Here is a 17,130-nt window from a genome sequence, read left to right as displayed (position 1 = left end):
AAATTATATGAAAATAAATATATACATGTAAATATTTTCAAATTATATATATATATATATATATATATATATATATATATATATATATATATATATATATTAGACGTAATAAATATACACAGCACACAAACATATTATGTGAGCAATAACTTTTATTTTGGATGAGATTAATCAAATTACAGCACTAATATATATATATATATATATATATATATATATATATATATATATATATATACACACGTGTGTGTGTGTGCTTTATGTTGTAGAAATGGCTTGCCAAAGATTAACACAAAAATTTCAGAGACTTTGTTTATTCTTTTTTATTTAACTGTAAATAAAAAACGAATCTAAAGCATGATTATCCTTTAGCAGTCACATGCCAGTGATGTGCATTTATCTCTGGACATTACTCTTTCATATCAACAACATTAACATATCTGCAAAACAAATGCCAAAAACTAAAAATGTGAAGTATTCCACTCATCGAACACACAGAAAAATAGACCTTTCTCTGGCACTTGTATATTCCTCAGACAGAAGCTCTGCGTGCGTGTACAGTACAAACAAGAGGTCAGTCACCTCATGGACAGGAAAAGAAAAAAGCGTAGGATTTTAAGGTTGAATTGCATTGAACATCAAGTCACTGATCATCAGCACGTGGTTTTACTGCATAGGGGCTTCATAGATCTTTCCATCTCACACTTAGATATCGCTTTTCAAATTACAAAAGTGTTAAATATAAATAAATAAACATTTTCATTTTCCTTTACAGCATCATTTCAAAAACATCAAGTAAATAATCAACACCCAAAGTGAAGAAATGTAGAGCTCTGCAATAAATAAAATCAGTGACACACACTAAAACAGCAAAATGGGCCTTTTGTTTTTTTTTTTTTTTAAACAACAGTAACATTCACTTTGATATATTTAAACATTCGATTAATCTTGTTCTATTGGCAACCAGTAGTGGGCGATAACTGCTGGACAGAAGGCACCAAAGACAGATACAGAGGAAACCATTTCTGTCTGCATTTACAAAGGGACTGTGGCGGAGAAAGATTAAACGAATTCCTAAATGCAGGAGGAGTAGTCAAAAGTACAAATATGTGAACTGGCTCATACGCCACAAGCCGAAAATCGTATATACACAAGGAACAAACAGTCATAACATGCACTGAATACTGAGATTATTACTGAATGTCCTGCAAACGCACAGACACCCCCCTCCAACAGAGGCGATTATGGTACAGTCCGTAGTCTGTGTGCAGACACTATTCAAACACCAGATGGCGTAGATTTAGGTCTAGCTAAAGGTATAGTTATCATAGTGTGCGTGCAGAAGCTTAGTGTGATATAATAGGAAGAGTTCACAGTATCCTTCTGAATAAGAGATGATACACCTTCATCGCCCCATACTGCCATCTAGAAATCAGATAACAGACCAAATAACTCTTCCTTTGCTCTCTGACAGCACACATCTAGGTCAAGTTCCCTGGTTCCACTCTTTCACTCTGAGATGAGGCCCAAACATGTGGTCTCTGCTTCCACGTCAGTCTCTTACAGCAACGTCACATGACCCAGTAATCTCCACAAGAAGCATCACTCCGTCTCTGCTTCGCTCTCTTTCCTGGTCATACCTGCAAAAGAGTAGACAATAAGAGAGGTCTTTTTTTTAGCTGCAATTCTGCTTACAACCACTAGTAGCTTGCGAACATGTATTTTCAACTGTTCAGAAATCTGGATTCCTGCCGATTTTGGTTCTAGACAGCCTTTAATCCAGCTGCTTGTAATAAGGATGAAGTGTTTTTGTAGGCCAAACTGAGCATTTAACTAAATTAGTGCCCTTTGTTTTTAATCGTACTCTTGCAAACTATTCTAACTCACACATTCAGTGGAAAGGACTGAAAGAGTTGATAGAAGCTTCATGGTGGTGACATTTTAATTTAAAATTAATTAAAGTTGTGTTCACTTGTGAAGATAAACAAAACATATCTATATATCTATATCTATATCTATATCTATATATATATATATATATATATATATATATATATATATATATATATTTTTTTTTTTTTTTTTTTTTTTTACTGGTTGTGGATAATTTTTCTGCAATAATCCAAAAACCAATGGAAAATCCTGTTGGGATTTTGTCAAGGGATCCAGGGTGATGCTAATTCTTGGGATGGTCTACAAAAACACATTATCACTGCAGTGGTCCGCAAAAACATCTGATTTAGAGAGTGTTTTATATAAGCTGAAACTTGACTTTGCAGGAAGGTCCCTCTCCAGGAGCAGAATGTCTTCTGTTCTGCGCAAACTATATTTGCAATATTAGCAACGTCACATCTGCCTCTTAGGATTCATAACACTCTTCACAGAAGCAGTTAATATGCAGTGTTATAAATTCACAGCCAACAAGGCAGACACCCAGCACACACTGACCTCTCAGAATGAAATCCAGAAAGTTTGAGTTAAATAGAGAGATGTGTATTGTGTCCAATCTTCTGATTTTGATTTAAGGTGTCTGTTGTAGATGTATATCATATCTATTGGTTATGCAGTTCTGTTTATAAGTTTACATTCCCGTTGCAAAGTGTTCAAAATTGTAACTAAATTGTAAATCTGGGAAACATACATGTTAAGTAGCTTCTGAAGGACAATCTTAAATAAAAAAAAATGACAATCCCTGCTCTTAATGAATCGTGTTTCCTTCTTAAGCATCAGTAAGTGTTTGCACCTTTTGTAATAGTTTTATGTTGTATTAAGTGTAAGATGGATTTCAAAACATACAGTCACTGTTTGAAGGGTTCAAATATGCAGAAGATGCTAAAAAAATTTTTTGAAAGAAAAATGAGCAGTTTAACGGCTCAGAACAAGAACAGCTGTTGATCATCCAGGTAATGACATTAAATTATTAGTAAATTCAAGGGTCTGTAAACTTTTGGTTCATTTATCTACATCCAATTATTATTTTGTCTTGTGCACCATATGTAAACATTTGTTATACAAACAGCTCATCCAGGACAGATTTCAAATAATATGATCCTCTTATTTTGTTAAAACAATTAACGTTTTCCATATTTTGTAAGGGTATGTAAATTTATGAGCAGAAATGATTAGTGGTCATAGTGGCAAGACCTACGACATTATGTGTATGCATGTGTTGAGAGGACAGAGCGTGTGGTTGAGTTACTGCAGGACACTATCCATCAGCAGATGGGAAGCCCTGCAGTGGGAGGATCTCTGATGTACTGCAAGTGCCTCATTAATCAAAATCATATGCGGTGAAATGTGGTCGTGCACACATATACACACACACACACACACACACACACAGCCCTCTAGAATCAAAGTCAATCCTGTCTGGCTCACTGGTGGAAACAGAAAGTATCAGTTGGCACATGCCATCCTCGCACACATCATGAGCCAGGCAGCGGACATGCACCGTCTCCTTGACCTCAGGATTGGCAGTAGTACCTGTGGCTCGGACGAGAGAGGATGGGAGGAGGAGGGTCCTGCTGGAAATGTGCTTTAGGAATGCTGAGCATTGATACCTGCGGGGTTGAGAACAAGTGCCTGGAGGATGTCCGACAGAGAGACGATGCCCACGATGCTGCCATTCTCATCCACCACCACCAGTCTGTGCACCTGAGCAAGGACAGATACACATACAGTAAGCATCTAGAGCAGTTCTAGAGTATCTAGGGAAAAGAACAGCTCTAGAATTTCTCCACTTTTGTGACCTAGAGTAGCTATAAAATATTGAGAACCTAAAGCTTAGTTAAAGAGCATATCTCCCTTATAGTGAATTAGAAAAGCTCTTGAATATCTACAAACAAGAGCCACACTAAAATATGATCTCAATAAAGAGCAGCTCTAGAGTATCTGTTACCTAGTTGATCTAGAATATACCCTCTTTAGTGAGCTATTGCAGCTCTATAACATCTAGAAACGAGTGATAAGTGTGACAGCTCTATAATGTCTAAGAGCAGCTCTAGAGCATCTATTTACTCAGTTGGTCTAGAATATCACGTCTATAGTGAACTAGAGCTGGTCTATAATATCTAGAAACAAGAGTGACTAGAATAACACCTCTGTAACAACTAAGTGCAGTTCTGGAGCATCTATTACCCAGATGATCTACAATATACCATCTAGAGCAACATAACCAAAAGCAAAGACCAAGAACAACTCAAGCATATCTCGTCTATAGTGAATTAGAGAAGCTCTTGAAGAATATGATCACAATAAAGGCTAAAAGCAGCTTTAGAGCACCCATCTATATCACTATATAATACATTTTCTATAGTGAATGAGAACAGTTAAAGAATATATAGAACCAAGTGTGACAAGAATATTACCAAAGAGCTGCTCTATCTAGAATATTGCTTTTATCTCTAGAATACATTGCAAAAAAGAGCAGCTGCATAATACTATTAGCAAGATCTGCTCTGGAATATATTACCAAGAGCAAATCTAAAATATTTCCTGTACAAAAAACGAGAGCAACTGTTGACTGTTTTCAATCACTGTATAAAATACCTTACCAAGTGCTGCTCTATAATATTGAGTGACTTTCCACTATAAAAAGCAAGAGCATTTGCACAATATCTATCACAGCTCCAGCATATCTCATCTGTACTGAACTAGAGAAACGATAGAATATATCTAAAAAAGACCATGAAGACCTGCCTATCTATAAACAAGATCTGCTCTAGAATATATCACCAAGAGCAACTCTATTTCCTCTATAAAGAGCTAAAGCAACTGCTGACTGTTACCAATAGCAGATGTATAATACCTATTACAAAGAGCCGTTTTAGAATAAATTACCAAGAACAACTCAAAAAAAGGCAGATGCAGAATATATACTATAAAGAGCTAGTCTAGCATATTTCCTCAATAGTGGACTGAAGCATAATATTTTTTTTTTGCAGACTTATGAGAACAGAAAGACAACAATGGGAAAGCTCACCTCAGCCTTGACTATCCGATCTACTATTGTTTCCAGTGTCTCAAATCGGTTGCATTTCATGACCCCTTCAAAGTACTGTGACCTGTGCATCAGTGCCTGTGTCACGCTAATGTCCAGGTTGTTGTACGTCTTTTCAGCAGCAAGATTCTACAAACACACAAAGACAATTAACGTCTGTAATACAGGTCAAACGTTTTACGCATTCAACAATTAAATAAATGCATATACTTACAATGACATCAAATTTGGAATAAATATCTACAACTTTTCCTAAAAGGCAAAGATACACAGAAAATAAGTAATTTGATGAGTGTAAGTGTATTGGAATAAACAAAATTCGTCTTTTTTCTTTCGAATCAAACCTGACTCGTCCACCACAGGCAGTGCTGACACCCTCCTCTCCACAAAGATGCTGAGTGCTTTGATGATTGGCGTGTCGGGGTGGATGAAGGCGATGTTGCTGTAGGTCCCGATGCTCAGCTCTTCCAGTGTCTGCTTCATAAAGGCGGGCTTTGGCATCTCACACACCTGAGACACATAAGCACAAGCTACTTTGTCAGCGTTTGAATATTTTATAATTCAAGCAACATAAGAACATGAATAATTTTAGTAATTATATTGGCTGTCTGCCCTATTTGTCAGTATATAAAGTACTTTTTACTTTCAGTTCTATGCAAGATATACCGCTGAGACTTTAACTAACCTGTCTTTTAAATACTTTGTGAGAGATGGAAGTGGTTTACACTGCGTAAGTACAGTATATAAAAGGCCATGGAATTGTTATCAGATAGATGACATTAATCTAGGGACTGTCTCTTCCACTTCATCTGCTCTACTCCTCCCTTCCTTTGCACTTTTTTTATCCTATTCATTCAATTCCTTCCTCATTCTTTGTCACTCTAGAGGAAATGACTGTGTAACAGCATCGGTTAAACCTCAAACCCCTGCCAAAAACAGCCAGGTAAAATCGACCTGAATGCACAAGTGATACACATAGAACATACTGCTGAACTTACAAACAGCTGAAGGAATTTCAGGATCCTTTTGTGCGTCAAAATGTAAAGTGCATTTCCACTGACAGGGTCGATGACGGGTAACCGGTGGATCTTGTTTTTGATCAGTGAATACACCGCATCAAATATGCTAAAACACAAAACATACAGAGACAGAGAAAGTCAATTTCACTGCGGTGACCTGAGGAACAGACGGGTGACTTATGTGTGAGGCAATATGTGAGAGGGAAAGAGTTTGTGGTTTACTAAAGGAACTCTAGTGGTTCACTACACTCATGTCCTCTATGTATAAGATCACCCTACAGCATGCAACTTTCTATAGTAAGGCAATAAATGACATACATGCCAACACAGAAATGAATTGTTCTTACCTTGCATCTGGAAATATGTTCACTAAAGGCTTAAATGTTTCCTGTAGATAGAGCTCTTTTGTAAAAAAATAAATAAAAAAAATAAATAAATAAATAAATAAATACATGAAAAACGTCTAGAAAAGCACAAAACACAAAGCACTAGAAAGAACCACCTGTGAGGATTTCTTACCTCTCCACGTCTCAATTTTATGCTCCTCAAGCTCATAGATTTGTACCTGAAACAAAACAAGAGATTGTTACTCAGATTGCAAACATATTCACATTTTAATGAAATTCTCAAAGTATACTGTAATAATAATAATACTTAGAATAATAATAATAATAATAATAATAATAATAATAATAAGTAGTAGTAGTTTATTATTAGAAGTAGTAGTAGTATAGTTGTAATGGTAGAAGTTAGTAGTAGTATAATTACATTTATATGCAAGTATAAATATATATATATATAATATTAGTATAATTTGTATATTTTTATTATAATAAAGTTATTGTGATCAATTATAATTTTTTTAAATATAAAAAAATAAAATTCGAAATTATGTAACAAAATAGCAATATGTAACTTATTAACAAATCACACTTATAATATTAACAAAAATTATTATCATACCAATAAAAATATTATAAGACTATGATTATGATCATTATCATTATATAAAAATACATTTACAATATTATGTAACTTAAAAGCAATTTGTAACTTATTGAAAATCCACATTTATTTATAGTAACTATAATAATTATTATATATTATTATTATTATTATTAGTTGTTGTTAGCATTATAAATAGACATTTATGTTTATAATAACAAGTTTAAACTTATGTAACTGTATGTGACTTATGTAAATTAACATATTTTATTAGTGATACACCAGAATGAAAATTCTGGGCCAAAAAACGAAACCGAAAATGCTTTTCAATAATCAATAACAATTTTATGATTCAAAATCAATACAATAATATTACGAAAACTATAAATACAATACAGTAATAGAATAATATAAAATAATTTTGTACGAATTTTTAATTGAACTTAATTTAATATAAGCATTCCTGCATTCGATGGCGTCAGGCACAATAATCATGCTGTCTAATCAGCATCTTGATATGCCACACCTGTGAGGTGGATGGATTTTCTCGGCAAAGGAGAAGTGCTCACTAACACAGATTTAGACAGATTTGTGAACAATATTTGAGAGAAATAGGCTTTTTGTGTACATAGATAAATGTCTTAGATCTTTGAGTTCAGCTCATGAAAAATGGGGGCAAAAACAAAAGTGTTGCATTTATAATTTTGTTCAGTGTATTTAAAATAAATAAATAAATAAAGACTTCCTGCAACACAATGCGACACAAGCATCTGTTGAGTAGTGAGAATTTAAGACAGACGTGGTGCAGGTGTGTGTTAAAAAACTAAGAACAGCTTTAAGCACTGATTTCTGGAACTGGTAAAAAGTGATGCAGGATTGTAGTCCCGACCCTTGGAAACGGTAATGCTGACTGAGTGAAAGTGAGACGCACATCCCACAGCGGCACCAATTAAAGAGCCGCACTGCACTCCTGATGCAGGCTAACGTCTAAACCCACATGACTTATCATAAAAGCACGGCTGATCAGAGGATGCACAGCCTCCTACTTCCATATGTTAGCTAATGATTACTGTGGACATGAGCGCTTGCATGCGTGTGTGCGCCTTTCAGTGCGTGATAAGACCGATGGGATAGGAAAATGGGTTAATGCTGAAGCTCATGATTTCTTGAAGGCTCTGGAGGGGAATGATGGGAAGAGAGCGCTTGGGAGCATGTGACAGAGCTTAAAGGGGACATATGCTTTATTGGAGATATAAATTCTATATAAAGATTCAGTAGATATGAAGTCCACTTACACAGAATGTTGTACATTTAAGACTTCTGGGTGTAAATGATTTCTGTAAGAACTGGTTACTCCTTTCGGATAGTTTTATAGTTTGCTGGATCATTTATTAGGTCAGGCTAAATTTCTAAAAACTGTACAGGTGTTGATATCTAAATCATGACCTATTTTGCAGCTCACTTTCTTTTTATGCAAAAAATAAAGGATATAAAAGTTTAGGGGCGATATTTTTATTCAGAGAGAATGCATTAAATAATCAAAAGTGATGCTAAATACATTTATAATATTACAAAAGATTACCATTTCAATCAAATTCTGTTCATCATGTTAGAATGATTTCTGAAGTTTTTGTGTTAGTCTAGTGGAGATTATTGTCAGTATGTTGTATACGCGTACGAATATAAATAATTAAGCCACAGCTGTGCCTTTCCCCTAAACGCAGGTAGAAGCTTTACAGCATTTTCAACTACTTCCTGTGTCTGCAGAAAAGAAATGGTGGGGTGTGAAAAAATTAGAGGATGTTGCTTTTACTCAGAGTGATTAGTGGTTTCTTTTCTCTTGCATAGATAAATTCACATGAATCCGTATTTAAGAACAAAGTGCAAAAACAAGGATACGAGCTTATAAATACTGATGAGCAGGAAGAGAAGTTTTGACAGTGAATTTGAGGGTGTGAATTATATAATAACTAGCAACTCTATATTGAAAATTAAAGATAATATTAAATTACAGCAGTATAACTTCATAGCCCTTGTGAGAAAACAAGCACTTTATTTACAATCCACACCAATTTAATTGTGTGTTAATTAAACACAAGAAATGGCCATAACTTTTAACTTTAATAAAATAAGAAAAAAAAAACAATACGAAAAAATAAATTAAAAAGAGTGAAAAATAATATATATAGCTATTTACATGAATAAAAATACTATAAAATGTACTAAAAACAATGAAATTTCTGCTGATATAGATATAGATATATATATATATATATATATATATATATATATATATATATATATATATATATATTTATACACACACACACACACACACACACAGATGCATATATATATACAATTAAATTAAATTCCTAAAAAAATGGTGCATGAAATCAAGATTATGTTTCAGACCTAGGACATTTCTGCTTAAACGAGAAAAAATATCATAAGAAATGCCATATAAAATCCTCTGTTATATAAAAAACTGGAAAATAAATGAACTAATAATAAAATAATCAATGACTAAATGAACAAATAAAAATAATATGACATTTAACACAATAGAGTCTGAAATTGAGAGTAAGTTTCTGGCCAAGGAGTACAGCATTTCTTCTGAAAACTAGAAAAAGGAGAATCCATTACATACCATGGGTGATTTGTAGTATCTGTGAAGTATGTTGATGAAGTCTGTGATGGTTAGCATGCCTGCAGAGAAACAAGAAACACACATTAACTCTTAAGTCTTTCTTGGACCACCTGTAAACCAGAAAAAAAAAAATCAGTGAAAGAAAATGGGTCTCAGATAACAGTTTTCCTTCTCCTAGTACAATGGATCTCTTTGAGAAGGGAGGTTTTTACGGGATGTGGCGCTTTGCCAGCCGTGATCTAAAGAAAATCCAAACTGATCTCAATATATAATCTTAACAGACTTCAACCACACAGCTGAACATGATACTGGTTAGAGACAGTAGGTCAGCATCACTGCAGTGTCCTAGAGGAGACTCACAGGAGCGATGAGTGTTATCTGAGAGGGCAGTATTTACAACATTACATAAAGCCTGGCAGCAGACTAGCGGACAGTCTAAATCAGTGCCGGAGGAAAGCAGACAGAGTTACTGCCACGGCGTAATCACTCGCTTGATTAAAAAGTGATGAAGGGTGCAGGCGTATATATATCTGCTCCTCAAGCAGACCGACATTATGGCCTGTCTTAATCAGCAAGAGGAGAAATGAGGGACTGTGGTGTGGTGCTTCAGACGTGGTTTAGATGGTCTCAGTCTACAAAAACATACTCCATTTTTAAACTTGCTGAATTATTTAGTGTTGTTTGATTGGTAAACAAATTGATTTCAAAATTCAAATTCAAATTAGTCACTTGTAAGATCCTTCATAAGATCATAATGTATTTTACAAAAAAGTAACTTATTTAAAATATTTAAGGAAATGTTTATTTTGCTTCAATAATATTACTGTTACTATCACTATTACTTTTAATTTATGTGACCATTTATTATTGATATATTAGGATATATAATATGATTATGATAACATAGAATAATGATATAATTACATTTTATGTCAATTTATGTTCATACTATAGGTATACAATTTTATTTTATTTACAAAATATAAGTATTTTTATATTATTTATATATTATAATTAATTTAATTTTAAATTATAAATATATTAGTTAATATTTTATGTCTAATTATTAATACATGATAATAATAAATTACTAAATTACTTAATTTATATACTATGAATAGTGTTTTTCTTACGTTTCTGACCAATAGATTATATGAAATATTGTTTATAATTTTAGCATGTCACCAACCTTTTAGTTTTACAGTTCATAATATATTTTACAGAACTCTATCATAATCAGGTGTTAACTCATTTAAATATATTTAAGTAAATGTTTATTTAGCTTATTTAATAATATTGTTACATACCTTATTTGAAAATAATAAATATTTGTTATTAATCATATTTAAATATTATATCTAATATTTATTTAAAAAATATATACATATAATTTAACTATATATTAAACATTGGGTTAATTTAATTTCAACATTTGGTTTAATTTATTTAAAAAATATATATATTTTGACAGTGTAAATGTACAGAACAGCATCACATGCCCCGATCAAACAGCAAATTATAAATTTTTCAGCTGAAAAGCTATTAATAAGCAAGTACTGGACCCGTCGTGGTGATTTAAGAGTTAAACTGACAGAGACTCCTAACGGAGCTCTCAAAGGTGAGAGGTTTCAAAACCCGCTAATTAATATCACCACCCACACCTCCGCCTGCTCTCCTTCCCTCTGACAAACACACAAAGCTCCATTTAACATTAAAAACTTCTACTAATGGCATGAGGGGGAGTAAACGATGACAGAATTTTATTTTTAGTGAACTATCTCTTTAATAAGTGCTTTATTTGGGTCTGAGTGACTCAGCACTTCAGACACACTCATATGGACCTTTATCAACGCTGAGAGGCTTATGGTAGACCAGCACAGATCAGCAGCCTGGGGAGAACAAGCAAATCTACCAAAACAGCCACAGCTGTCCACATAAAGCAGGGAATAGGAGGCTTTATGAGGGTGATATTACATTTATAACTGCATTTTATTGATCAGATATGTGACACAGTGTTTACAGGGGCTTGTTAAAGACTGTATCCTGTAGATTGTCAGTTATAATTTTATTATCTCTCTTGAGAGGACAGATACTGTGTCTGGATGCCTCAGAGGACTTCTATTTACAGTTAGATATTTGATATTCAGTGGATCAGTCTCTGCGTCACTCTCTCAGGACACTCATGAGTTTTCTCTCCGGGGACTCATTCAGTCTCTGTGGTTGGTGTTGAAAGGGTACCCCAGCATGGCACCTTCATAATGAAAGGACGAGTTTTATAAGGTGAAGCCACTTAATATTATTATAAGATTTAAAAACAAATACCCATTGACATGGTTAACCACCAGATGCTCCTGTCAACCCTATTGGCAAAGGGCACTCCATTGGTTTGAGTCTTACCTCTCAGATAGGTCTTTCAAGGTATCTTGGAGAAGTGAGGTGTCCAAGTCACAACATCTAACTACTGGAGTGCCTCAGGGTTCAGTTCCTGGACCACTTCTCTTCTCTGTTTACATGGTATCACTAGGCTCTGTTATTCAGTACATTCAGTAAAAACTATAGAAATACTGTTCGTTTTCTCACACAAACCGCTAGTTTCATGTCTTAGGCCATAAATGTGTTCTTACGATGGGGAATTGTTTAATTTGTACTTCTCTGTACATGTTCTTTGAGGTGGTGACCATAGACCTGCATTGTATGACTGACAGACAAGAAAGAACGGTTTGACCTAAAAATATCAAAATTGAAACTACTGTGGAAACAAAGACACCTACATCTTGGATGCCCTTGAGGTAAGCTTAAACATACCAACATTTAATTTCAAAGTGAACTATCCCTTTAACAAAAGCAAAAAGGCCTCTAACACTAGCTTGCTCTATTTTGTCTGCTTTCTTTTTTGTTATTTATTATATAATAAAAAAATAAATAAAGCTAAATTTGCTTAACTTTACAGAAATCTTTACTCCAACTGTAGTGGAGCCTAAGGCAAATGCTGCGACTCCAGTCAGCACACGCTTCTATTTTAAGCAGGTTTTGTCATGGTAACAGATAAGACTCTGTATCAGAGGACTGCTGAGTGCTGTAGAGGGTGACAGGAAGTATCATCTCCAGTCTGAATCTCTTCTAGACCACAGAGATCTGGACGTATATGTTACACTCTCTTCAAGAGCCTGCCAAAGAGCAGCTCCACTTACAAGCCTTGGTTTAAAAAGCATCAGATAAGTAAAACTTTCTTGGAAACTGATAAGACGTCGGTGACCAAAGGGTACAAAGTATTTCAATACTTATAACAACTTCTACTGTCAACGATGAGGTGCTCGTACTTTACAAATGGGTCCTTGTCACACATCTCAAACAGTACCTGATTTTGTATTCATTATCAGAACATACTCACCCACAAAACTCTGTTTCTTGGTCTCCCACAGAGGGGCAGCTCGGACCCCATTGGCCACCAAGGCAAAAAAGGCCTTTTTTACCTAAAAAGAAAAGGACAAAAATATTTATGTCATGTCACATTTCACACCAATTTTTTTGCACCATCAGTCACAGGAAGAGGGCGATGTTTACTCCAAGCATCTAAGATTACATGAAATTAATATTCGTTACAGCAAAAGAGGTGTATCCAAATATACGGTATGTAAACAAATATGAAGTGTAATTACATAATTACAACAAAACCCATGTCCACACTTGTTTAAGCATTCTGTCACAAGCAAAATACCTTTACCATGGGAAATAATTACACAATTTTAATTATGCATTAATATGCATAATATATATATGTAAATAAATCATTAACTGTTACTTGAAAAAAATAGGCATATCTGTAAAAAATATATATACACACACACACACACACACACACACAGGTGCTGGTCATATAAAAAAATATATTTTTTCATTTCATTTCAAAATATCATATCATTAAAATATCATCAAAAAGTTGATTTCACTAATTCCATTCAAAAAGTCAAACTTGTATATTATATTCATTCATTGCACATATACTGATATATTTTAAATGTTTATTTCTTTTCATTTTGATGATTATAACTGACAACTAAAGAAAATCCCAAATAGGCCTACTTTTAAGTGAAAAAAGTGCACAATACTCTACTTTTGAATGCATTATTAGTTTTGTGCACAACAATGTGATTAATTGCAATTAATCGCAAACAATGATGCGATTAATCACGATTTAAAATGTAAATCGTTGCCCAGCACGAATATAAATATATAGCTTAACCGATTACCTCTATGAAAAGCGAATTAAAAAAAAATTTGAAAAAAAAGAAAGAAAAAAAAGAAAGAAGAGAAAAACAAGGAATTCTTCTATTATCTTTTCGCAAAGTGCTTCTATGATGACTCACTCAAAGCAAGCACATAACCTGAAGTGGGCGACCAGGCCTGTATGAACCTGTAGAATGAGTATCTTTTTCCAAGCCTTAGAAAAAAACTCTGTTCTGCACTTTGGCTGGCATGTCATTGATTACAACAGGCACAAATGCAAATCCAATTAATGGAAACCATGCATAATCTTGTGGAATTCTTAAAATGTTGTAATTGTTAGTACCAGCTAAAGTTGAGCACAAAGCCTTCATCGTCTTGGAATAAATTCCACCAAGGAGGATTTGGGCAAGCCGATCCTTCAAACACCGTCAATAGTGCCATGGAGCCAAACAAAGCATTAATCATGGCGTCTTAAATAAATCATGCAAGCCTCTTTTCTTGGGTGATGTTCCAGCCCAATCTGAGATTATTAAACATTAATCGAGTCATAGCAAGGAACATAATGAGACATTCCCCAAGGTTGGCCTTTCTGCTGTATAGAAGCTGTTGTGAACTGGGCGATGAGACTGACGGCTAGTACATCACTGCTGTGAGTCAGTGATCAGGAACACAGGCTTGGATCTTCTGTCCAAAACAATCCCGCCGGCAGCAAGAAGACCATTCATCTAGGATTTATCAAATATTTACACGTATCAACATTGGAGCAGTGACTTCGTGGGTTCCCGAGCCTGAGTATTGAACGTGCAATACCGGATTAGACTGGAAACATATGCTGATCACACGGTATGTGATATGTGTTACGTGAGAACAGCAGATGAAAACATCAATATGTGGTATAACAAGCCACCAGGAAAAGATACAGATGAAGAGACCGTAAGAGACAAACAGGACAAGTGAATATAGATTAGAGATTATGAAACTGCCTCCTTTCTAAAAACTGCAGCATTCTGACTGAGAGGTCATGTGATCAGCTGAAGATAACAGCATATGGATGATTTTGTAAACATTAATACACTTACAAATGAAAAAGATACTAAGTAGTTATGCACAATATATTCATATCATATTGGTTTTCTGTGTATAATACAGAGTTTTACATTTATTTTTAATATATTTATTTATTTGGAATATTTAACAGTGCATGCTCATTTTTCCCTAGTTTTACATTTATTTAACCTTTGCCGTCATCTAACATTAACTTTAATATACTAATTCACTATAATACACTTGAATAAAAAATGAATACATTTAATACAATTATTAAATATAATCTTCATAACATTTCAAAATGAATACTTATTTTCATACTACAATATACTGTTAATTATAATATAATTGTCTAAAATCACTTGTAGAAATTTTTTTGTTTATTTATTTAGATAAAAAAGGGACATGTTACAGAAGTGTAATACACTGGTGTAGAAACTCAGAAATTGCTAGTAAATAAAAAAAAAAAAAAAAATGCCAATAACATTAAATTAAAAAATTTTAAGCAGAAAAAATTAAACTGTATTTTTTGTAAAACACAATGAACTTTAATCAATAACCCCCCCAGCACACACACACACACACACAAAACATGGTTTTTCATTAACTAATTTTGCAGAGCGAGTATTTTGTAAGTCATGGTAAACATTTCTGACACAGATTTGTTATCAGTGACATAAACTCATCAACACAGCTCTTACCTGCAGCGTTGTGTCAAAGACCACGAGCTTGGAGCTGGTAGGGACGATGTCATAGCACTTATGTGACTTCATAAACCGCATGTAAATGTCACTCTCAGATTGTTCGACAGCTGTAAAGACAGCAATAAATGAAAGCAAGTCAATATAAAAAGTAAAGTGAGACATAAGTACAAGTCAATAAGTTGTTAAGCATAAACAGCACACTGCCTGCTAGAAGGCTGGGTCGGGGGGGTGGTGCCCAAAGCGTAAATCATAAGGAAAAACAAGGAATCCTTACTCCCTGTGTAAACCGAATGCAAGTGGTGTGGCGCAACAAAATACTATAAAAATCACTGATCTATAATACAGATTTATGTAAAGATCAGTCAATAGAACTCATTATAATCAGTGATGCTGTCTACACTGGATGCGACGTGACAAATTCCCTGAAAATAAACTGCTGCCGTGTTTTATTTATAACATGCTGACACAGATTTCAAATGATTTTCAATGGTCGCTTTGTCATGTCTGGTGTAGATAGTCTTTAGCCGATGTGGAGCAGACATGGTGTGCAGCGTTTGTCAATTCCAAACCACGCACCCTCTGCTCTGCACATATTGTATGTTTCTCTTATCACTTCAAGTAAGAACGTAAATTAATTAATGCATTTAGCAGACGCTTTTATCCAAAGCATTGCATTCAACATTGCATTCAAGCTAACAATTTTTTCTCCTTACATGTGTTCCCTGGGAATGGAACCCCCAACCTTGCGCTTGCTGACGCAATGCTCTACCACTTGAGCTACAGGATATGTTTGATATGTTCCATTCAAAGTGCTTTGAAGTGTGCGAGACATCAATTTAAATTGTATTTATTTTAGGAGGTATACGATGTCACACTTTTCCGTGTGTAAAGATGTTGCAGTGAAGTAAGCTTCTTCAGATTTCCCATGCTCAGGGAGTAGGGAGCAATGAACACTGTGTAGAGACCATGCCAATCAGAACACAGTTCATGCACGGAGCTCACTTCTAACGAGCTGATTATCTGAATCAGGTGTGTTAACATAGAGACATACAATATGTGCAGAGCAGGGGGTCGCGAGGACTGGAATTGAGAACCGATGGCAAATTGCAGATCCTCAGTACCACTGACAAACATCTAATCTTATAAAATGTGTGGTAAGTACTGCCGCCGGGGCTCCGTATAAATGGAGAATGTGCGATCGCAAATCTCGAAAGTGAAAGTGAAATTAAAAACCGATTCTTTTTTTTTGTGCATTCAAAAACGGAAAGGGGGGGGGGGTCACAATGCCAGCCATAGGCGATGGATGATGGCATCGTCTATCCACCCTATCCTAGCAGCTATAGAATTTAATGTGTAAAATGTGTAAAGATTTATACTGTGTGAAGAAAATATTAAGTGTAATATTATAAAAAGTACATTAAATATAATAATAATGTAATAATAATAATGTATAATAATAGTAATAATAAAGTATTATTCTTATTATCAATTTTCATATTAATTTGATAATATAATACATTTATACTGTGTAGATAAATG

General features: G+C 34.3%; 1 protein-coding gene across 8 annotated transcripts in view; it reads right to left on the bottom strand.

The window, feature by feature from the left end:
* Positions 1 to 308: 308 nt before the first annotated feature.
* The window catches only part of LOC128013270 (5'-AMP-activated protein kinase subunit gamma-2), a 59,312-nt gene continuing 42,490 nt past the window's right edge, over positions 309 to 17,130 (bottom strand). For 7 of the 8 annotated variants that reach the window (XM_052596119.1, XM_052596120.1, XM_052596122.1 and 4 more), the window contains 11 exons: positions 15,589 to 15,698; positions 13,005 to 13,086; positions 9,614 to 9,672; positions 6,538 to 6,583; positions 6,366 to 6,420; positions 5,998 to 6,124; positions 5,344 to 5,509; positions 5,214 to 5,251; positions 4,982 to 5,128; positions 3,561 to 3,654; positions 309 to 1,640 (listed from right to left, as the gene is read on the bottom strand). In XM_052596119.1, the coding sequence (XP_052452079.1) occupies positions 1,603 to 1,640; positions 3,561 to 3,654; positions 4,982 to 5,128; positions 5,214 to 5,251; positions 5,344 to 5,509; positions 5,998 to 6,124; positions 6,366 to 6,420; positions 6,538 to 6,583; positions 9,614 to 9,672; positions 13,005 to 13,086; positions 15,589 to 15,698 (962 nt within the window). In that variant the 3' untranslated portion in view covers positions 309 to 1,602. Of the gene's footprint in view, positions 1,641 to 3,483; positions 3,655 to 4,981; positions 5,129 to 5,213; positions 5,252 to 5,343; positions 5,510 to 5,997; positions 6,125 to 6,365; positions 6,421 to 6,537; positions 6,584 to 9,613; positions 9,673 to 13,004; positions 13,087 to 15,588; positions 15,699 to 17,130 lie in introns of all 8 variants that reach the window. The other variant, XR_008183286.1, reaches the window with a different exon arrangement.

This window comes from Carassius gibelio, chromosome B24, assembly GCF_023724105.1.
Source record: "Carassius gibelio isolate Cgi1373 ecotype wild population from Czech Republic chromosome B24, carGib1.2-hapl.c, whole genome shotgun sequence".
Lineage (NCBI taxonomy): Eukaryota > Metazoa > Chordata > Actinopteri > Cypriniformes > Cyprinidae > Carassius > Carassius gibelio.
This window is presented reverse-complemented; position numbering and strand designations above follow the sequence as displayed.